This window comes from Xiphophorus hellerii, chromosome 22 (assembly GCF_003331165.1).
Source record: "Xiphophorus hellerii strain 12219 chromosome 22, Xiphophorus_hellerii-4.1, whole genome shotgun sequence".
Taxonomy (NCBI): domain Eukaryota; kingdom Metazoa; phylum Chordata; class Actinopteri; order Cyprinodontiformes; family Poeciliidae; genus Xiphophorus; species Xiphophorus hellerii.
The window spans coordinates 11102990-11127709 of record NC_045693.1 but is presented as its reverse complement, the minus strand read 5'-3'; the positions used below and the strand labels follow the sequence as shown (position 1 = coordinate 11127709).

Sequence of the window (24720 nt, the reverse complement as noted above, 5' to 3'; positions counted from 1 at the left end):
TGTGCATGAAAATCCCAGCAGATCAGCTTTAGCACTCATCAACCCGTCTGACACCAACAACCATGTGACATCGAAAGTCACCTAAAAATCACATTTCTTTCAAATTTCAGCAACTCGTTTCCTCCACATCAAGATCCCTAAATACTGTATATTGAGTTGCTGCTGATCTGCTATTTGTGTTAAGTAAGGCGACAGCTATTAAGGATAAGCGGAAGACAATGGATGAATAGATAAAACCCTACAAAAAAAAATCAAAACCAAAAAGCTTTTTAATTTTCCCTGGCATATTTTGGGAAAATATATCCTCTATGGATTTAGGAGAATTATCTGACACACATGAACGTGTCAAGCAGACAAAATTCAAGCCACAAACACAGCGGATTCACAAGGTTGTTGTTCTCACACAAAGGAAGGTTAAACTACAACAACAACTTTTCCTGTCTGTAAGGAGGTGACATTCAGGGCTTTGTACAGTATCTCACAGATTATTGTGACTTCCTCCTAAAGCAGCATCTGTTATTTATGCAGCAGAGCCTGGGAATAAATTGAGAGGAATCTTCTCCCCCTCTTTCTCTAGCCCTCATTTTTAATTTTTTATTACAAGTCCTATAAAATGAAATAATTTATAAAAACTAAAGCTCACATCTAATTTCCAGCCAAGTCAGAGCCAACTCACTGGCTATCTGGCTTCATTAGTGCATCCAAAAGTCTGGAAAACTGAACTCAGAGTCTTGCTCGCTTGGCTGAGTCAGGGAGTCGACACGTTATGCTCAGCATCTCTGTGAGCTACACACAGCATGGGCACGTGTTGAAGCACTGGCATAATGAAAGGCTTGTAGTTGAGCAGACACTGCACAAGGAGTTAAAGGGAATTGGACAACATCTGATTCATACAGGAGGCATTCAAGCACAGATCTCTTCATGTTAGCATCGATACCAACAGTCTTCAGTTAGCCATAAAACTTAAAGGTGAGGTAAGGATAGCTCTGTGGCATATAAAAAACATGACCGTTACATTTTCTGCATAAAATCAATCTTCTATAATGAAATTTTAGTCCACTCAGTTCTGCTTGGTTTGAGCTTCTTTTAGACTGAGCTGTTTTAGGGTGTCTTGTCACTTTAAATCCAAATAGCTGCTGCAGTTTGGATTTAAAGTGCCGCCCACCAATTGAAGGTGTACACTCACATGTGAAAATGGCTGCAAACAGATGCACAATTATACGACTCTACATCTTTGAAAAACAGAATTTGAGCTTTATGCACAACCAGCAAGAATACAGCAATAGTAAGTCTGAATAGTAAGTCAACAACAAAATATTCGTCTTTTCCAGCAGCTCTTGTACATAGTATGCAGCGGTAAAACCAGCTGACCAAACGTGCTGTACTTCTGCTTGGATTGCTATGTAACCGGCTGGACTTGGCTGAGGTTACTAAGTAACTGCACTGGGTGACTCAACAATTGGGGAGAGTTTTGAAATGGTTCATGCCATGGGTGAGTTTTTTAAGCTGATTTTAGAAGCAGCTGAGAACCAAGTGGAAGTACAAAAACATAAACATAGTAAATTTCGAATAATAGGTCTCCTTCAAAAATAACTTTCATTTAGCAACGACAGTGTTTACTCCCCAAATACTTTGCTTTAGTTGTTAAAATGCTGAAGCAATAGATCGATGAGTGCTATTGTGATATGTATTTTCGTGCTTAACACTCAAATGCTGCTTACTCACCATAAATCTCTCTTAGAGAAGATTATTTTGTGTGTTCATAAAAAGAATCTAACTCTAGAATTATTTTTCAGGCTGTCGCCAGCAAACGCAACACTCCAGGCTCCTCACAACAAACATCAAACATTCACAGGCTCTGTGAAACGGGGCCACGTGATGAGCAGCATGCCTTCATACACACTTTGGGCAGTTTGCAGAAATAAGTCAGGACCCTGTGAAGCTCCTGTTATTCTGCACACCTGCAGAGCAGCAGGAGGAAAAAGTCACAGCGGCCAAATTACCGTGATGTCCGGCCACCAGATGGAAGACGGCTCTGGGGGCGGACCAGTACTCTGGACCCAACATGATGACCAGGACTTTGACAGCTCTGGGAGCCACGCCAAACACAGAGTTCACAAAACTGACAGCACTGAGACAGGTCAAATAATGTCCCAGAAGAATGAGTCGGTAATCGGCATGCAGGTACAGCAAGACTTTAAAACGTTATGGCTTCAAAACCAAAGAAATATTACGTAATACCATTTCTACGTTTTAGAGGCCTTTTAATAAAATGCCAGAAAAAGTGTCAGAGTGACCCTCTCCTTCCAGTCGGCTTCACAGTCAGTCAGGTGGCTGAAAAAAAATGTCACTACACTGTCATTGTGCTCTGAAGAAAAAAGCCATTTGGCTGTTTGGAAGCAGTCAAATTGTTCACAGTACAGACACCAAAGCTGCTATTTAGTGTTGGCTTTCATGTTTGATGGGATATAGAAAACATGTCATGCAAATGCATGTTTTTCAATATAGAGAATTTATTAATTGTCTTTGCAGTATATATGTTGCTTTGGTGGTGATTTTGAATTGTGCGTGTAAACTGGAATCAATGGGGTAGAATTCACAGCGTTCTGACTGGTTATGTTGCTTTTTCACCACATCTCCATTAATTATTTATGTATTTTTATTTTAAAATAACTTGTCTAAGGTTGACATTTTAATACTCAATATTATGCTTATGGAATCAGGTAATTTTACCATAGATATATAACCATTTGCGAGTCCCTATGTGACATTAAAATGTGGTTAAAGACTATAGTAAGGCTGTGCACATCGGTGTAACAAAACATGGCAGAGCAGGAGTAGAAATTACATCCTTCTGCATGCTGCAAAAATATTTGTAGACTTTCTTCACAAGTAGCCATTACCCATTATAATAAGTTACAGGCAAATGGAGAGCTTTTAAATCTCTTGAAGTAAATTTTGAGCTGCAGACTTTGCTACTTTGTACAGGTATTGTGTTGTACAATAATACAAAAGGTCAGCTTGCAAAATTTAAAAGTATCACTCTTTGGCAACTTCTGGCTTTGCTCTGGACTGCCTTGTTTTCTCCTTCTAACTAATTCATTAATTTATTTCAACTTTGAATATGGATACATACATTTTAACTATATATCAAAATAAAGCAACCAATAAATAAATGCTTTTATAATCATAGTAACCAATATATTTTTCAGGCTTTGGCAGTAATAGGACTTTTGCTTTGCTACTTAAGAAAATAAGGTTTGTACTTTTTATCGTTTTAAATTTTCTGGGATATTTTAACTATTACCATGAGAATCTTACACCAGGCAATGCCTAATTTCATAAAGCATTACCAGATCAGATACTGGCTAACTGCAGTTGCCTCAAATTCACCCATTTGTGGCACTTTGAACCAACATCAAAGTAAGCCAGACAGCCTCCTCAATACTCCGACAAAAACAGCCTCTGTATCTTTCTGTCCTCATTCTCATCATAATCCTCAGCATCAGTATGCTGCCCACTGTCCTAACCTTCCTCCTCAATACCTTCCCATTTCAATGTGATTTCTTTCTCCATCATTCTCAAGGGCCTCCTCCACCGCTTGACCCCATGCTGCTATTGTTCTCTCCCTCACTGTCCTCCATCCGTCACAGAAGGATTTGGTCCAGCTTGCATGCTGGCAAATGAACTTGGACAAGGGCGCCCAATACTTCCCATCGCCTTTCCCACTAGGGACGAAACCTTGCAGCTTTTCTCGCTTCTCAGAGACAATTTGGGGCACTCAGAAAACACGGAGCTGCACTACAGGACGGTAATGTGCACTGAGACTTAATTTGAGAGCTATTATCACAGTAAGTGGAGGTTTAGGAGTCTCAGTGTGAGTATTTGTAAGGGTCACCCCTAGCAGCCTCCCTGACACCGGATGACCCCTGGCTGATGACTGGTGTTAACTGGGATAAAAGAAATCATTTGATGCCACCAAATTACATCCGCAAATACTTCCTGAAACTATAGTATAGAACTTTTCAAATTTCGGCTGTTTTATTATTGACACATTTCTGATTAAGACGTTCAGCAAAGCAATGACTTTTAATGTTACGTAAAAGCAACTACGTCACACTGACAGCAACACTCTTCAGTTTGGCTAATATAACTGAGGAAAAAAGACTTAGTTAGTTAGCCTTTTTCAGTATTAGTTAGGTGTTTAATAGTGAAGTTGGAGGTAAGACAGATCTGCAGTTCATTCAGGCTGTGAGGGAGCAAGAAAGAGCAAAACTTTCAGAAGATAACAGGAAGGTTATCTGCTATCTGAGCTTTTAACTTCTGTCTGTGATGAAATAAAATGGTCTTTCAGAAATCTCAAAGTTCAAGTATTGACATTCTCAAGGAAATGCACAAAAAAAATAGTGCCCTATTTTAGCCATACTGATCGCTAACCTAAGAAATCAGATATTATATTTGTTTTTAGACAAGAGATAAATTCTTGTTTTACAGCAGCTGCTTCTCAGATAGAGTAAAAACGCCATTGCTGTTAGGAAAAATAATTACCACTCAGTGAAGAAAGACTAAATTGCTGATATGTGAGAAAAGAGAAGAGGATAGGCAAGAAGGAAGGAAAAAAAGGAATTAAGAGTGGTAGTGACAAAGGAAAGAGCAGAAGGGACAAAAAAAGACAATATGATATCTAAAACATCTCCATATTGTTATTTTGTTTTCTATACTGAAATAAATCTTGAATTTTAACTCCAGATTACTCCTGGGTGAGTAGGAGCCCTGGTGAGATCTCCTGTTGTGTTTCTGTATATCTGCTAACATGTTTACAGGTTTATTTTCAGCATCAGCTCCAATCTTTACTACCAAGCGGCATCGACTCATTATGCTTTAAAAAATAATTAACCGCATCCCATTTTTCATTAAAACAGAATGCGATTCCATTATGGTGATGCTCACGGATTTAATCACCGGGCCTTCATATCCAATATTCAGAACTTCTCATGGCAGCTCTCCTCATTTTTTAAATTCCCTCACCTACGGAAAATCAATTTCTCTCTGATGTTCTAGGCACCGGAAATTTACATAAACTAGATCAACCCAGCTTTTGTTCATGTTGTTTGCTTGTTTTGTTAACAATCAATGAAAGGTTAGGCAGCATAGATCAATACCTTTCTTCAAATACATGGAGCTCTGACAGGCCAGAAAATGCAAAAATATTAAGCTTCAATTAAAAAAAATGTGTAGTAAATCAGATCCTTCATGAGATCATTTAGCCTGGAAGCAGTCCTGAAGATGTGAGTTGAAGTTTCTGTTTTTATTTACCTTCAGCTGACAGTTTGAGTCAGCGCTACACTGACATGAAACCTTCAAATCTTCAAACTCCGGCTCTCTCAACTTTTGTCCCATCTGCTGACAGCTGCCACCTGAAAATCTGATAACAGCATCAATGACTCACTGAGCGCTGTCACTAAAAACAGGCAATTACATGAGAATGAACCGACTTCCTAATTAGGCACTGAGTTAATTAAAGCTCAGTAAGTCTGTCGGCGCGCCCTGGATTCATTTGCTGAAACTGAAAGTTTAGAAATCATAAAAGCAGAACCAAACAGATGTGAGCTGCATTTTTTGGGGGCTTGGTTCTTATCATCTGATAAAACATAAGAACGTCCAAAGCAGTTCACCAAATGGCATAATACAGAAAATTAATGAGAAACATTTTTCTTTAATTATTAAGGTCAAGTTTCCCAGAGTGCTACAGAGGTTTTCCTCCTTCATATAAATAGGTTAATAGCTCAGTTTTGGTGATTTTAGAACCCAAACAAATAAAGCAAAATGAGATTCAGTAAGACAGTGTCACTGTTTGTGAGATAAATTACATACTTGGGCTGTTTACGATCCAAATAAATGTCACTTCACAAGCACTCTCAGACAGAAACCCATAAAAGGAGCGAAAGGGTTTGAAACAGGCGAGGAGATGCTCGATAAATTCATATCCTCTGACTGAAACAAAAGTTTGACAGACGGGAAGCTTGTTGCATCTGGGATAGCAGGTCAATGTCAGGCATTTATTTTATCCAACGATCAGAACCATCAGATGTTAATCTGCAGTTCTTTCTCCTGAAATACTCCACAAAGAAAGGATTTACAGTAAAAGAAGTTAATTAGAGCTGCTGGGTTGTTGACTCATTAGTCAAACATTTTGTGCTTTTACACAAGGACTAAACAATCTGCTTAACATCTGTCCTTTGCTCTCCAGTATTTAGGCCTGCGGAGGGTCTGTTTTCCAGATGTTCTTGTGCAAAAAGGAGGTGAACCATCTTGAAATAATAATTTGTGGTATTATTATTATTACAAGACCAACTTTCAAGTATCTTTTCAGCACATTAGAGGAGCTATTTTTAAGTTAATAATTCCTTTCTATTGTTGAAAAAGTACTAGTTTTAAGTGAAATAATCTGCCAGTGGAACTGGACAATGTTTTCCATATTACAAGTTAAAATGTTTTGTTCCACTGGTAGATTATTTCACTTATAACTAATACTTTTTCATTAATATGGAGTTAGTGACTTAAAAGAAGCTCTTACATCATGTTAGCTTTGTCTTATTTCAAGTGCACTAAGATATTTGCACTAGAAACTAGACCAAAATATGTGTTAAGATTTTGTGTTTTTGTAGTGTAGAACAACAAATGCCTAAATGGGGGAATAATGCATTTTTTTCCTCCAAAGATTTACATGTTCTTCGTACTCCATCTTTGTCAGCTTCAATACTGACCATCTCCTCTTCGGAGCGAACTTCAGCTCCAACTCTCCTGCACGATAGCAACATGGCTCAGCTCCAGCGAGGAACAAACATCTCTGTTTCTTCCTCATTGAGATTTCTCTCTCGTCCTCCCGCCGCTTTGACATTTGACAACTGTCACCGCTCTTCTTCACAAGGAGCTGAGCTGCAGACGCATCGAAAGGTTTGTCCAAGAACTGCGGCGCTGCAGAGGCTGGCCCTGCGTGCGTGAGGGCGAACGCGGCCGTGACCCACAGGAACCCCGCGGGAGGCTGCAGTTAAACCGACGGATGCTAAAACAGGGACAGTGGGAGGGAAAAAAGGAGGGAGTGCCAGCTTTGGCAAGGAGGAGACGAGTGTACCGTACTGCAGCAATGCAGGAGAACAGAGGAGAGATATGAAGGAGAGGCTGCAATATAAAAAAAAAGACTGAACAGTGCAGAACACATATTGGCAGATGGGTTTACAGCCACTTTATTATGCATACAAAGCTTGCGTACAGCATATCTGCTTCCTCAAGTTTATCCTGTTATGACAGTATCATCTTTAGCTGTACCCAACTGAGGCATGAGGACTTGGCAATGCAGACCCACCCTGCTGAGTCTCGCATGTCTCCTCCCTCCCTCCCTTCAGTCCTTGCCCTCTGCACAAACAGCTCCCTCAGGAGGATACACGGCACAAGGAGACACACTTGGGACAACAGAGAAAGTCACCATCAGCTGTGTTGCTTCTTCCCCTTGTGAATAAGGCCAAGAGTCCACAGCAGACACCTTTTTACTATCCAACAATGTATGTAATTTAGGGCTGTAACTAAGGGCGCAAGCTATTGGTTAATAAATTGATCTAAAGAGACGATTGTACTTATCAACTGACAAATGATTAAATGATAAGCAGCCATTTTTCTTAAGATCCCAAGTTTCCTCTTTTATCAAGGGGGATTGACCATTTTTCCATAATACGAATTGGGCTCATTTTTCATAATATAATTTTACGAAAGCACATATTTTTTTAAACATTTTCAGCTGTATTTTACTGACTGTATTTACAGTCAGTATAATACTCACATTATTAACTTATTTTATATAAAATATTATATTTTATAATACTTTATATTATAAAATATAACCTAAGAACCTCTTAGGTTGCTGGATAGAAGAGAAAAAGATAAAAAGAATAAAACACTTAATCCTCCACCAACAGATAATTTCAGTTTCTGTCAACAGATTGGACAGAAACTGCTTGAGCCTGTCGAGTGTTTATATTTCTAAACAGAACTGCCTATAGGGCATTTTGCATCACACAGTAGAATCTCCTTGGACTGTTTCACTCTCCGCCATCTTTTTTTCTCTTACAACACCTCAGCTTAAGGATGACAAGTGGCGCCCTCTGCTGGATGGCGGCCAAACTACCACACTGAAATAAAGTCTAAGTGTGCGTTATTAGTTCATCGACTGGAACTGATTGTAATTTAACAAACCATTACTCGACAGTTAGCTGTAAGTCAATTGAATGTTTGCATCCCTAGCTGTAAGGATTAGTAGAATGTCTTCTTAAATTATTTTTCACTAGTTAGCGTACTGTGTTCCTGTCAGGTGATTTTGTTTTGTTTTGTGAAAAGCCCTCACTTCCTCCAATGAGCTGCTCATGAATGCTAAGTGCTATTTACTTCCAAACCTGACTTTCCTCTCTGTAGTCTTATTAGTGTAACTTTACCCTTTTTTAACTTGTTAAATATCCATCGATATAAATCAATGTTAATACCTTCCGCCTCCATCGTTGCTTTTTAGTTCTTAAAAGTTAATGTGGAATGTTTTATTTCTCATCTATTTTTGCATTTAAAAAAATCATGCTTCAAACATGAGTGATGTTCAAAAAGTATTGTACTTTGAACAATAAAATACTATTTTAAAAAGGAGCTACTCAAGCAAAAATACCAGATTACTCTTATGATCTGTTAATCGTCAGAATAATCTATATATTACTCGATTACTAAAATAATCATTTACAACAGCCCTGACCTGATGTAATGCATATACTTCCTATGTTGTCCTTTCTGAGCCTGTGCAAAGTGTAAACAGTCTGCAGAAAGGTGCTGCTCATCTTTCACCATGCATCCCACAACGCCCCGCAAAACCCCACAATGCCCTTTTATGTTTCACATAACCCAATGACATAAATACACATGCAGCAGATCAAACAAAGCCCACCAAACATCCACTCCCTGCCAATGCAGCAGGAGTGTTTATACACACCCTGCATTGATGGTCAGTGGAGATAATGCACAGATATCCACAGATCTGCAAGCACTCAAGGAACAAATATCCTGCTCTCATCATCAAATTTTAATCCCCGTACAAGTTCTGCTAGTGGGCCAAGTGTGTTTCCTGGAAAAATAAATAAATAAGAAAAAATACACCCACTCAACCTTCAGCCGATCTTTTTAACCTAATGCGTCTGCTTTATTGGATTCCAGCCGGCCTTTACTCACAGCAACACAGAGCAATGAGAGTTGTGGTCTGAGGAAGACGAGGGAGTGAAGGACAAAGTGGTAATGGTGAGAAGGTGAAGATCTTAGAACTGTCTGTCATGTTTGGTTAGAAGGTCTCAGCTACCAATCCTCTGCAACAGTTTGGTGCTAATCTGCAGACACACTGGAGACTTGCCTGCAAAAAAAAATCTCACTTCTGAGTAAGTGAATACCTGTAAAAATATAAATAACCTGAATGTTTTCCTCATTTAAAACAAAACTGAACACAAGCTGAAGCCTACAAGTGAATACTTAATCATTGATGCAGCCCACTGCTTCTTGATGTGAGATTTTTCTGAATGAACAGCAACACATTCCACAAACAGATGAAACATTAAACATTTGCTGATGGTAACAAACTGCTTCTCTGTGGCAGAATGACACTAGTTTCAATATCTGGCTAGCTTTCCGAACCAATACAGGCTGAAATCTTGGCTTCAGAATGGATCAAGAAATTTCCCAGCTGACCTTTAAAAATGACTCAACAGGTGTAATAAATGATGAAATTTCAGAAAAGCCTGACATTCCTGGGGCTCATTACTGTCACCCATCAATAGGCCAAACACTAGCTTGATCACGGTTCAATAAAATATTGATTTTCATTTGTGTTTGTGAAATGGCAGAGAAATCAATAACCCAAACAATGAGGAATCAATTTGTGCATGTCACTTTCTTTTACCAACACACACAGAGAGGCACGCAGAACGCTAACCTGTGGAGACAGGGCAGTGGTGGTCTGGGTGAAGAGCGTGGAGTGGGCTGCTGACCGTATACCATGAGCTCTCCTGACAGTCTGACGGGTGAAAGTAGCAGGCAGCACCTCCTGCAGAAGGAAAGACACAAACACACACATGTCAAAAGTTAAGGAAAAATCTTTGGCTCAAAGAAAATGAGGCCAGTACAGACCCTTGTAGATATATCCACACTCAAACTTTCTCTCATTTTGTCACATTCCATCCACTGATTTTAATGTATTGTAATGAGATTCTATGATAGATTAACTATCATTCAGTCGTGTATAATAGTAAAGTGGAAGCCAATGGGTCATACACTTTACTACAGCAGAAGAGCTGTTGGTCTTTTCTACCAGCTTTTTGTATCTAGAAACTGAATGTTTTTTCCCCCCTTTCTTCTTTGTAAATCAGCTCAGTCAGAGCAATTGAAGAATATTTGAGAACATTAAAGATCTTTAAAGAAATTTCTTCTGAATTTAGAGCTAGACTTTGATTAGGCCATCCTAACACATGAGTACGCTTTGATCTAAATGATTCAAATGTAACTTTGGAGCTGCAGTTCGGGTCATTAAGTTCAGTTTTCCACCCAAATAGTATTTTAGATGTATGCCATAAAGTTGCATTTTGACCTGAACTGAACAGAACTACAGTATGTCTACCTGTTAGATGTGTCGACTACATGACCTGTGGCAAACTTCAGATGGGACTTCTCCTGGATTTCTGCCAAACAACTGCTTGTCTTTTGGCTTTCTAAGATTATTCTGCAATGATCTTTCCATCAGCTTACACCAGTTTCCTCGTTAAAAGGGCAGTATTACGTATTTTTCTGGCACATAGTTCCATTTTAGAGCCCAATAAAGTAACTATTACCTTCAGTTGTTATAAAAATGTTGTATATATCAAACATGACTTTAAAAACCTGACTTCACCATTCAATTTCTTGAAATTGGACCTCTGTCTCCTCCTACTCTTTGTGACATTTTCCCTTTCAGCACGTCATCACAACAATACTCCACCATTATGCTGTTTACACTCGTTCTTATAAGGAGCGTTGGACTGAGGTATGGTAAGTTCAGCAGATGTGCAGTTCCACCAAGTGTTTGCCAGTTGTTGCTGCGGCTAGTCTAAAGGAGCGATCCTCCCTCCACCGATTCATAGTGGGGATAGTGTGTTCATTTTGATGTCTCTTTTCCACCACATGTAATCCGAAATGTTTATTTTTATGTCATTTGACATGCTCCTTGATCTTCACAATGCTGTTTACTCTCTAGTGTCAGAATATCTGCAAACTAGATTTTACTAAAGCATTGATTTCTGAAAGCTGTTGGTTTCTTTTAGATTTTCATTTGTAAAAAAAGAAATCTGCAAAACCATTTTTGCGTTGTGGACTGAGATGAGGTAACATCAATATATGCAGCGCATGTCTGGGAGCTAAAAACAGGCTTAAAATAAGACTTCAAAGTGATAACTTGGTTTTATTTGCTATTTTTGTCACACCAACTTGCAATTCCTCTTTTGTATTGATTTCAACAGCCGTCTGAATGTCAAGTGAAATTTGCCACTTATGTTTTAAACAGCAAGCGATCCAGCCTGCTGCTGCGGTTCACACCTGCAGATGAAAGAGATGATCAAGCCTATACAACTCAAATCTGTACTCTTAGTGCATTAATGTTTGAGAAAAAGCAAAAAAAATAAGAATACGTCTCAATGCAAACTTGAATAAAATACATGATAAACATGCTGACTGCTTCTCACTTTAGGGATGTGTTCTCACTTTAGAAAACATCCCAGCGGGGTGTGTTCAGAGGTTGTGCCTTGGACAGATTTTCTCCTCTGGATTGTACAGCCTCTAGAAATGCCTAAAATACTTTCACCTTGAAAATATGCAGTCAGATGCTCCCGGGCTGCGAGTGCTGACAAGAGATCAGATGGAGATAAAGTGGAATTTAAACACGGAGAGTAAAGTACCTGCATCAAACCACAGAACCTTTTCTATAGCTTGTTTTAGAATAGATGTCTATGTACGTAAGTCAGATTGTTGAGGTCTTTAGATCCCAAGCTGTTTAGTATTTTAAATGGTTGACCATTTAAGGCTTTTAACGTAGGACAACCTTGAGCATCCTCTTCACAACAGTACTTAAAAAATCTTCAGTCAGAGGTTTCTTCAGAGTCAGTGTAACTCAGACCGCAACAGGAGATCTTCCCTGCCCACAGCCTTCAGCAACATCTCTGAAGAACCTTGACTTCAAACATTTAAATTTCCTTAAATGGAATCAATAAAGAGTTTCTTTAATTAAATTGAGGAAAAAAAGTGTCTGCCCAGAATGAGTGCAAAGAACAAAAATCTGCAAGAACAGATTGAATTTATTTCTAGAAGGCCCAAGAGAGAGAAGAAATGTCTCTGCTCTTGCTGGGTCGAATTGACCCAGAGCTGTTTTGTATGGACTTTGACAAAACAGGAGATAAAACAACCATGTAGCGATCTTCGATCAAGACTCTGTTAAGCTGAGTAAAGAATGAACAACTGCTGTAAAGTGTTTGTTAAACCGTCTACATCTCAAATGATCTGATTCGTCATGCATACGGCATCGCTTAAGATACCTTTTTTTTTATTTCTCAAAAATGACCAACAAACTGAAGCATTTCCAATCTGTCACTTGTGTTCGTGATATAACAAAAATAAATCCCACGTGACTGCACAGCACCCACCCTGGCTGCAAAAGGTTGCAAAACACAATTTCAAGCAACATTAAAGCTGATGCAGTCATATATTAGGCCAAATAGTAGAAAATCATGTTAGCAGAAAAAAAGAGCATTTTTGCTTTGCTAAACCATCTTAACGATGCTTTTACTCTGACTTGTGTGCATGTTTATTAATTCATTTAAGACAAGTTAATATTTGCTTGTTAAATTTTTAATTTAAGTGGGATCTCCTTCACTCAAGAGTTGTGTCATAACAAGTAGCAGTTTGCTAGCCATCAAAAGTCTAATTAATGCTAATGTCTATTTTACACCTTTTCTGTCGCTACACACAGCATTACCTTCATATAACAACCATCAGGTGTCTTAAAAGCCAAGACAGAGCTGCGACTGTCTCCTTGTGTTTTTGGCAAGCCAAAAAGAGTGAATTGCAAAAGTAATGATTAAACTTCTCAATATTTTGTTACAAATTTCAACGTACTTTATTTGACTTATAAGTCAAACATACCTCATAAGTGGCTTTGTCCCCTGCGCAAAGTCACATATTGTGCAGGGGAAATTTAAAAAAGTATTTGTTACAAAAATTCATGTAGATAGCTACAGCTCAGGCGGGAGACAGCCGTTAGCATAAATGTGGCCTTTATAGAAGAGAGGAAAGAGGTCCGGGTAGCTGGTTTGCTACAAGCAAAGTATGTCATATTTTTTTAAAAAACCAAATGGTTTACCAAAGATTAAGAGTATAACTGTGCATTCATCCCTGTTTAGACTTTAATCAAACTCTGGATTCTTTTTCTAGGAAGTTTGGTTTGTATGGGGAAGTGGAAATGTGTAATCGCAATGTGAGGTAGACCAAAAAAGGGAACTCTGGTATTGGTTCAGTTAAAGTCAGCTCTGTATATGTAAATGCCAAGCGAACTGGACACCGCACCAAAAGTATGAAGCAAACTACAGTGCAGGGCATTCTGGGAAAATACAACCAAATCAAACACGAGTCTAGCATTACTAGGAGGAGAGTTTCCCTCAATGTATTATAAGCCTGGCGGGCCACCAGTCTTTATTTGGGCCCCCACCAGGCTTAGCCTTGTTAATTTATTAGTTTTTTTTAATGATTGCCTTTTTTTAAAGACTTTTTGGTTTGTGTTTAGGTATTAATCTTCCCGTCTTCCAAAAATGCATAATTATCAAATGATATTTTCAAATTTCCTGTCAACTTTAAACATTTTTTTACTCAAAAACATGGCGGATGGTTGGATGACAGCAGTAGCGATCTGAGCACATGGCATGGAAAGTTTTCTGGGAGAAACTGAGGAGAAATAGCTAGTGGTCTTTTACCAATAACAAAAAGAAAAAGACCATCGCTAAAATCTGACAGCACTTAATTTTTGTTTACATTTTGTGAAGAAGGAATTTGTGTTCATTGTCTTCTTCTGAGGTTTTCATGTAATTTTCTTCAGTGGTTTTTGTTGCAGCTCCACCACAGGCAAGGGGGTAAATAGGTTTTTCAAAGGTTTTTTTTGGTTCGACACAGTGCAGTGTGAAAGCGAACTGCACCAGCTGAAAATGTAACAAATGTTACAATTTTGGCCCCAAGTCGAACAGAGTCTACTGGACTATCAGGTATGAAACACTAAGAAAACACTAAATGAAGTAAAAACAGGCATAAAACAGCATTAGACAACACCACAACTCATGCTGCTTTGAACACCAAGGGAAAAAAAAGATTTTAAAATCAATTCTGCAGCACACAGTGAACCAGTGAGGAGCAATCAGACGAGCTAAAGGTGAGAAAATGCAGCCTGTCTGAACCTGAAATGCAGTGCATTAAAATAATCAAAGTGTAATGTAATACAGACATGAAAACAAACATGTTTTAACTACAGAATTAACTTGTGTGTTAAATCTAAGTTGACCATTTAATGTTATAATCCTTTTTTTTATCATTGAAGCTCAAAATGATTCAGGGCCATCCGAGCTTTGAAACAAAGGATTAACAGAATGAGCATTGTGTTTTTTCACAAGATTATGAATTAAATATGGAACCGAAGGGCAGGAGATGCAAAAGAAGGGGTGATAATACAGACCCCTGTTGCACCCCACAGCCAAAAGACATTGTGTTTTTTCAGGAGAGACAGTAAAGTGGGTTAAAGTTGTTGGGATGATGGATGGAACTAATTATGGCCCAATTCTGATATAAAACCTGCAAAGGGCACAAACGACACTTCCGCTGTAATTACAAACTTACATTTTTGGTTTTTCGTATAAAATTCCAGGAAAATACATGAAGTTTTAATGTAATATTACAAAAAAAGGAAATAAGAAAATATTTGCAAGGGTCTACATTACAGTGAACACTTCCCTTTCGTTCGTCAGGGAATGGCTTGTCCTATTAAATTCGTTAAACGGTGGAAAATCTTTACTTCTCAGGACGCAGAAGCTCAGTCCCAATCAAAATTAGCTTTCCTAGGGAAGAGCTGCGATTATCACCTCTGGTTTCTGCTTCCTTTTAACTCCACGTTTCTACAGCTGCAAACAAGCAGAACTAATTGGAGAAAGGACGACTGCTTACAGACCATCCATTGTTCATAATTGTGTTTGACTTCTTCTGAGCACACACACACCGCAGCAAATTATTAGGTTTCCAAGGAGACCAAATTCAACAACTGGCCACACTTGCAGTCTCAAAAATCAAAGAGCAACGAAGCTTGAGTCGTGTGTAATATCACTGGGAACCTTTCAGGGACTATGTTCGCCACATTAAGATGCGCAATGGACCTTACTGCTGAGATAGCAAGTTGTTGGAGGATTAATACAGAGTCTTCCTTATCTTTCACAAGCCAGGTATAAGGCAGCAGCTCATAGGTGGTGTCTCTGGAGAGCTCCTTTGCTTTGTCTACGGCCATGTTGAACACACATGCGAATATGTAAGGATACAGCTAATATCCATGCAAAAGCATTCACATCACTTTAATTTTTCCATTTTGTCACATGTATGTTTTACTGGTGATTTTATGTGACAGAACAACACAAAATGAGGAGTAAGTAAATTCTATAAAAAACCATTTTCAGGTATTGCCCAAGATTTTTCATGGACTTTGACTAGACCATTCTAGCACATCAATTTGGTTTGATTTAAACCAGTCCAATGTAGCTCTTGCTGTACGTTTACTTTTGTTGTCCTGATGGATTCTGCTCCAGTTAAGTGTTTTGCAGATTATTCAGCTCTATCTTCCCAGTACCTGCTAATGTAAAGCTTTCCCGCAGTATAGTGCTGCCACCACAGTTGGATTTATACTACACAAAAGTGAATTTTCAATTTAGGTGACTTCCAGAGGCAATGGCACTGGAATTTATTTAAGGATAACAGTGTAAAGGGTATTGAAAACAAATTAGCAAAAGTTTAAAAAGAAAAAAAAGTAAAAATTTGCATTATTTGAATTTCACCTGTGTAATAACTTTTGTCAGTCTACCTAGTGGTTGTTATGACAAAATGTAAAAAAACAAAAACAAAATGGGAGTAAGGTGTGTGAATATTTTTCCAAGGCACTCTACAAATAAAGTAATGCAACTTAATGCTAACAACTCGATTCTAACTGTGTAACACTTCACATGGAAACTTAAAATTAGACCAGAACATTTCTGCACCACATGCAGAGGTCTATGTGAGTTATGAAGGGGTCTATTTCTGTTATCAGATTTCCACAGACAACAGCTGCTCTCTACAGCTTCTACCTAACCAACAGATTCGAAGCACATATGATGCAAACACACTTAACCGCATCACCTTGTCCTCCTGATACAAAAGGTCCCACCTGGCTAAATCCCCACTGACAGCACCTGCTTTGCAGAATAAAAACACAATAAATGACATATGCGTGCGGAGAAAGGCTAATTTTCTGCTCATAATGCACCAAGTTCAATGCGGTAAAGTGGACAGCATGCCAATTTGTAATGTGGCATGCAGAAAGCAAAGTTTCAGAGGACGAATTGCAAACTGGACATATGCTATGAGACTAGAAAGGATAGATTTCCTCTAATAACTAAAACTACTGTACTAAATACAGGAACTTCTGCTACCTGTCACTCAAAATGTAAAAATTAACCACTCTGTATTTTATGCTCTAAAGATAAAATTAGCTCTATAGGGCTTCCTGTTGAAGATTCAGACACTGCAGTGACACCTGATTTATTTACTAACCTCATAACGCAGATTCTGCAGCTCAGATTTCAATCTTTAAAATAACCCCATCATGTGTGACACATTTGTGACTCAGGCAGGGACATGCTTTATACTCCATGTCACATGCACAAATTAAGTGTCCACTCCCTGCAGTGTATCGATTTCCTAACTGACTTATGGCAATGCCGTGCTATGTGCTCAGAAACCGCTCTGCACTGATACCAGACATGTTAAATCCAAGCTCTCACCAGTACTCAGTTACATCCACCGTAACCCTGGTTACCTGCTGTCAGTCTGCATGTTTGAAACCTGACATGCAGTAACTCGTACAGTTGGGAGTGCTTTGATAAGTTCTGGGTCAGACAAGAAGATTCTGTGCACATTCCCAAAACATGAGACAGCTGGGAATCCGAGCTGCTTCAATAATTGGAAACATTTCCTCACCAATGTCCAGAGGATCCATTGGTCAGGCGGACTGCAATACATTAAAACTGTTTTATTCTTTTTAAGAAGCTTTAACCAGTAACCATCAGATTATCAAAAAATAATCACCTGAAATGTATGGTTGAGACATTGATGAAGGTTTTTAATATTTTAAATGCAACATATTTTTATATTCTTGTAAAGTTTTGACTTAATTACTTCTCTGTGTTCTTCCAGCAAATGGGGATTACTAAATTAGTTGATGATTATTTCAATAATCGATTCATCACAATTAATTATGATCGAGCACTTATTGCCATCCAATTATTAATCAGTTAATGTTTTCCTAACAGTGTATAAATTAGGCTTACATGGTTAGATGAAAAATTAGCATTTTTTTTTATCAATTACGGTAATCATCTGAATAATTGATAGAATAATCCGTTACTAAAATATTTGTTAGTTGGAACCATAATAAAATGTTTCACCCTGTAAGAAATAAAGCTATATAATGAATAAATTCTACATTTTTTTGCTTCAAATTACCGGAATAAATTATGTTTTCAATAAAAGCCTGATTCAATTACGCACACTTGTATCTGAGTCTTCTTGATAAGATTGCTTTGCTCGCGTCAGGCTGTGTTTTTTAGCACGGTCCACCTAAAAGTCAATGAGTCTTAATGAGTCTATTTTCTGCGAACAGCAGTATGCAAATGTTGGAGATTATTAGATAAAATAATCTGTTGATCTCTGAAAAGGTAAAAGTCTGTGCCAGTCGTGGTTCCCCAGGTTGACTTGCACTGTTGAGCTGAATTTAATTGAATTTAATTGAAGGTCGTTGAATCAACAGGAGTCAGACATTTGATAAGGAAGTTTTCATGGCATAACCCCAGGAGGAGCCTGCAGAGCAAACCCACCACTCACTGGAGGGAGTATATGTCCCTTCCAACCTGGAGCAACAACGAAGAGTTATATTTTTGCAGACAAGGTGGATGTACCATCACTATCAGATCTTAATGTTAAAAGAAAGTAAATTATTTTGACAAAAAGAGTTGAAAATTGAATCGCTGAATGTCTTCTAAAAAGCTAATTATGCTGTTATACCTCTGCAAGAAAAGAAGTTGTATCTAAAACAAGCTGCTTGTCTATAAAAGGAAAGTTTATTTTTTGACAATTAAGACAATTCTTTCTCAACCACAAAACCTATTCCAAATAAGAGAAGCTGAAACTTTTGCGCCTTTAACAAATAAATTGATCGAATCAGCAAAGAAGGAAGCTCCAACAAAGTTTTCTAACAAACACAAGAGAAAAGACCCTCACTACTCATGACTCAGCATGTATCTAACAAGCTGATCTGAGATAATAGGAACAAAGCAGAGCTCTGGCAGGTGTGAGAACATGAAGTGTGTTTTCACACTGCGGATCATATACACCCAGTGGGTCGTAAGCTGGTAACTGCAGAAATATTGATGGGAATGCTATTTGCTCCCAATTCAGAGAGTTAACTGCTAGCAGATGGTGAAAGGACGGCATCCAAAAGTGAGAGCAGCTGCCACAGACAGCTCAGGTATCCATGAGACTAATTAATACTGCATGTTGCGAGCATGACATGACTGATAAACTCCGTCGCCGCATCTCTGCAAAACTTTTTTATGACTCATCAACAGAGTGAGATTTACAGTACAAGTTAAGAGACTAATTTTCCAGATCTCCTCAGATGCCCTTATCTCCCTCTCTCAGATCTTCTCCCAGCTCGGTTTGTTCGCTATCTCTGCATCTCCAGTAGCAGAAGGAGAAAGGCAGTAAGCCCCGGGGGAGGCCAGGCAATCTCTGGTCGCTGAAAGGAAAGATGAACAGAGCAAGATAGAGGAGAAGGGGAGGCGCAAATGAAATTTCCGAAGCATTAAGACGACCCAGGTTACGATAGAGGTGTGTGGTTGCCAGGTGATTCCTAGCAAGTCAAAGTGTTAGATTAGCAAGGAGAACTCATCAATTTGCAGGTGTTCCCCTGGATGTTTCCAGATGACAGGCGGATGTGACCGAAGCTCAAGGAGAAGGAGAAAATAACCTGTCCAGGTAAACAGGGTGATGCGGCAGCCTCAAACTAACCACTTTACAGACAATCATATTCTCACTGAACCTGCAAACCCCCCTTCTCCACCTCCACCCGCTGTCTCAGATGCTCAAGGACACAATTATGTGTGCGCGTCCAGCACGTGTCTTGTTGTGTGAGCTCTGCTGCAGCCTCGATGAGAGAAATTACCGGAATCCCATTGCAGGGGTCCAATAAGCAAATATCCAGCAGAAACCACTCACCAGCTGAGACATTCAGTCACACACCTGCTGGCATGCATGACGTAAACACGCACCCACCATCTGAAATACAGCAAATGCATACAGATTTATTTTAGTAAAAGGAGAGGCTGGAGCAAAAATATGAAACAAAAAGGTGGTGGAAACACTCTCAGCTGATTTATGGCCCCAGGTGTCACTAAAAAGCAGCCTATATTGCAGGAAAAACTACCAGAGTAATGTCTGTATAACATGAGTTCAGAAATGGCCTCAAAGTGTCAGAATTAACGATGCTGACCTAATCAGAGTCTGAAAGCCAGGCTCGTTTTAGCCAGCATTAAAAATAAGGACTCTTGGTGGGTTCAGTGTTCTAACTTTATTCCAACTGTGAAAGTAAAAGGTTGTGACACAGAACCCAAGTTTAGAGGCCAATATGGCTGCCACACCTTAAAAAATAAAATTGTGAACAAAGTATTTCTGGACATGACCTAAAGGGAAATGTTATTGCATTAGGTTTTATTTCTAATAACAGAGAGCATTAGAATTGGTTTTCTGACTTCCTGGGCTTTCATGTAAAATTCTCTCAATTTTGGATGTGATGTCATTCCCAGATCCAATCTGCAACTTCAGAAACAAATCAAACGCTCCATTAGATCTGGAAATAGGAAATCATGTTTGGTAGGGTTAAGATGTAAATTGAAAAAAAACTAACACAATACGGCCAACTTCCAACTATTCACAGATTTTTTTGTACAGCACTAAATTTTCTAAAATAGTAGAAAGAAAATGCAGCTTGGGAAGCTGAAATACCCAACAACAATGCAGCTTGATAAGCTATTGGTTGGTGTTTGCAAAGCAGCCAATTCAGGAGCGGCACTCATTTTCCGTGTCGCATAATGCTGCGGGGATGTTTCACTGTAGCTGCTGGCCATTTTGCCCTCCTACCTTTGTAAATTCAGATGCTTAGTAGACGGCTTCATTAAATGGACTAATATGTTGCACTGGACTTGTCATGCTGGCCATTTTAAGTTCCCAGATTCAAACTCAGCCAGTTCGAGTTAAATGCTGAGACATAGTGTTGAGGTGAGGCTCTGAAACCAACAGTCTAGCACATCAGGTGTGCTGTTGTGCTGTACAAAGACAAAAGTCAGTGAATGGCGGAGCAGCTCAAAATAATCCACTGAAAGTGTTGTTTTTGTTTTGTTTCTGGTTAAAAAAGACCCACACATCCTCCCAAGGAGTGGGCGTGTGGGAAGAAGCTCTGGCGTGAATCAGAGAGAGACTTGGTGAACAAACGTCAGAGGACCGATGGTGCAAGAAGAAGAAAAGCATCAGAGTGCTTGCATATCTGTAGGTCTCTGTATCAATAACAAAGTGTTCATTCTTAGCAACAGAGAGATCCACAGATAGCAAGATCCACCCACTGGCACAGTTTGCATGACTAGCAGTGGTAAATTCTAATACTGGAGCAGAAAAATAACACACTTTCAAACTGTTTAATTAAAGTATAATTATCAACACTCTGTTTATGCTAAGTGGGAGTCAAGGCAAGTGGCATCCACGAATACTGCATGTTAAATACTAACAATACTAACAAAAACATGGCTTTCAAAAGGCTACTGGCGCCAAAAACTAAGTGACACACATTTTATACAGCAAGTCAAAACAGATCTCCATGGTTTTGTAAGTTTTGTACACAAATCTAGCCTGACTGCAGAATGTATCTACAAACACAATCTCTATATTGCTTCTCTCCTACTATAAACTGACCTAAAAACAGCATCAACACGCCACAGATTGGCTTTTACTACAATTTGAGCCTGTGCTGTAACTCTAGTCTACTACATCAGTGAAGCTTTCCTGGCTCTGTCATTCGTCTCAAGTGAAATTGAGGCTTAAATTACATAAGCCTGGCAGCTTCCCTGCAGGACAGGTTCCTAAGTAGGGGGAATTTATGTACCACCATATTTTTATTAAAAGCAAATCTGCAAAGAGATTATCCACCTACCTTAAATACAATCATGTTCAACAGATTTTCTGCCTATTTTCAGAACCAGGAACACAAAACGCAGAGCAACAAATATTTTCCTTCTATCTACCCTGACTGTGAAATAAATTAATGCCTTCAGTCTATGTTCACGTGCTGTGAAATTAGAAACACTTTACTTAGTTCACATGGCTGACATTTCTGTCACCACTCGGATGTACCAACAGCACAAGGAAAACTGGTTTTTCAGTAATTCTGACTGCATAAATGATTGACACTTAACAGGTATTACCAAAGTAATTTCACACACCGTAAGGCTAGTCTACCACCAGGAGGGATCTTGTTTGCAAGATCAAAGTGTACCAAGGTACAAATTTACGGTTTCAAAACTGCAACATGTTCCTGTTGCACGGTTTCTTCTGGTACCAAAGTTAGGGGTAGTGGTAGTGTGCATTGCAAACTGAAAGGAGACTGTTACACTTTTCATTGCCTTGAAAGCTGCTATAAAAAAAGACATATTACAGATATCATTTTTAATTAAAATATCAAATTATTTTAGCAGCAGTAATAGTGTTGCTTTTCTGTTTTAAGCTAGAGCAATTAGATCATGCTTTTGTTTTAAAGTTTTGTGGATTTTCAAACTGTAGGAATTAAATACCAGCCACATCATTTGACCAAAGCTGAAGAAAGCTGAAGATGTAGATCTTGCCCTTCTTCTTACTCCAGCCAATTTTAGATTTGACGTTATGAGCCAACAGCCTGTAAATTCGCCCCAATGACAGTAAACTGGGGTGTTTCTATCCCTGCTTAAAAAACACTGAATATTGCAGGTTTTTAAAAGGAAACACCACTTAACAACCCTGCTTTTATTGTAAGGTAGGATTTGTTATCAATTTTAAAGGATATTATAGAGGGGAAAATAGGAACAATAAACCCCAAGACATATGATAGCAACTTTCATAAAAAGCAGAAAAGATGCAACTAGCAGGTTCTTTATTTTTCACATTTTTTCAGGATTATTTAAATAATTGTTTAATTGTTTCAGCCCTACTCATATTATCACCCATATTAAACACAGGCAGTCTAATTAAGTAACTTTTGAAGAATTTTAGTAAGCGGTACTAGAGTAAAAGAAGATAAATTTGTAAACAATAAAAAAAAGTGGAAGAAAAGAATTGCTTCCACTTTACAAATAAGCACAATTTATATTGGTTTATATTCTAAAATACTAATAAAAGGCTTGAGGGGGCAGTAGAGATCGGCAGCCAGGTAAAGACGTCTTAATATTAGCTTGATTGTACAGCAGTAAAACTTACAGACGCTGTCTGAGTATGGAGAAGAAAAAGCAGTCACTATAAAAGGAAATAAATCTCATCCAGTCTGCTTGAATAAATATTGGTGAGGTAGGAGACTGCTGAGCATGAACTCCTCTGTCACGTTTATTGCCTCTGGAAAAAAAAAAAAGACACACAAACCAAAATACATTTTGTAAAACGAGAGAACGCAGCATCAGGGAAGAGTTATGAGCCAAGCAGGCGTAAAGAGACAGACAGCAAATATTACACTTTATTCATATCTCCTCGTAGGGTTGGTGACAGATGTAAACAGCAAGTCCTTTCAAAGCAGCTTTGACAGAAAACGCAACTCAGCCCAATTACTTTCACAGCCCTAACTAAATACCGCAGAAATAATAAATGTGATGTATTTAATAAATGGAATATAAATTTCTCAGCCTGGAGATGTTGTTCCGACACAGCTTGCTCGATGAAATTAACACAGAAGCCGTTTTTCATCGAGTCTGAGAGAAGGATAACCTTCAATCCCCTGTTGGAAAAAAGGACATTTTGATTGTTCTGAGCGTTTCCGTGGCAACGACAGCATGGGGACTTTCAGATTAGCTCTAGGAACCTGTACTTGTACGCTTACTGTTGTCTTAAACCTGAAAATAGGCTACCAGAGACATTTTCTCACACATAAAATGTCAAAATGCTAAAATAAAATATCAGAAATTAAAAGTAGAGCTCAGTTCATTTATAGGCTGGGAATAAAATGGAGACTGGGTTTTTGTTACATAAAAAAAGATGCTGCTAACCTCTGTTTCCACTCCCATGGCCTCCATCTATTCCCTCCATACAGTTCACGTCCAGGCTGGGAAATCCCCAGGCTGTCTCAAAGGGCCCCGAGATGAGGGAGCGGTGAGGCTAAAAGACCATAAATGATCCATTCTTATACTCAGCTCCACTTGTCTACATTGTCCCCGGATTAAACAAAGCAGCCAGGTAGACGTGAGGCAGCTAGAGCCGTGTGGAAACCTATTACTGAGGCAGATTATCCACTAAATATTAGATACATACAGCTGATACCAAATATCAATAAATCCTTTAATATAAAAAACACAACCTCATTTTCCTCCCACAATACATTAGACTAAGCTTTTGCTAACACTACCCCCCTTGTGATTACCAAAATAAGTTAAAAAGGTCAGAATAATTAAGGATTTTTAAAAACTTTATTTAAACTCAGCAGGTTATATACATTTCCTTAGTATTTGGCAGAATTGGCTTTTATTCATAGTGAGCACAAAAAGGCTCTGACGTTTTGTGTCTCCTCACACAAGCTTCTCACAACGATTTGCTTTAATTTTAGAATATTCCTCCCAAAAAAAGAAAAATACTGCCTACAAACTTTGTATGGAACTGACATCAGGTCTTCGCGATGGCCACTCCAAAACGTAATTGTCTTTAAGCCACTTTGTTTCTGACTTATATTGTATCAGTGACCATTGGAAATCCAATTCGTTTCCAAGCTTTAACTTCCTGGCTGATGTCTTGAAATGTTGTTTCAATATTTCCACATATTGTTGTTATTGTAGTCAGGATACCATCTTTTCTCAGTAGTGCTCCAATCCCTTCTGCACCTGAAACTACATGAGCAAAACCCTATTAGTTTTCTAAGCCATAAAACAGTTTGTCAGTGGGGTTTTTAATAGCTTGCCGATTCAAGACGTGACCAAATTTACACAGAAATTTCTTCACCAGAAACAAAAAACAACCTTTTTCCAGATTTAAATCCAATGGAAAACGAGTGGTGTGAGCTGCAGGGAATAT

At 38.6% G+C, this 24720-nt stretch overlaps 1 protein-coding gene across 2 annotated transcripts in view; it reads right to left on the bottom strand.

The window, feature by feature from the left end:
- The window catches only part of mcu (mitochondrial calcium uniporter), a 64609-nt gene that overhangs the window by 23544 nt on the left and 16345 nt on the right, over positions 1–24720 (bottom strand). For both annotated transcript variants that reach the window (XM_032552918.1, XM_032552919.1), the window contains exon 2: positions 10013–10123. In XM_032552918.1, coding sequence (XP_032408809.1) covers positions 10013–10123 — 111 coding nt within the window. The remainder of the gene's footprint in view (positions 1–10012; positions 10124–24720) is intronic.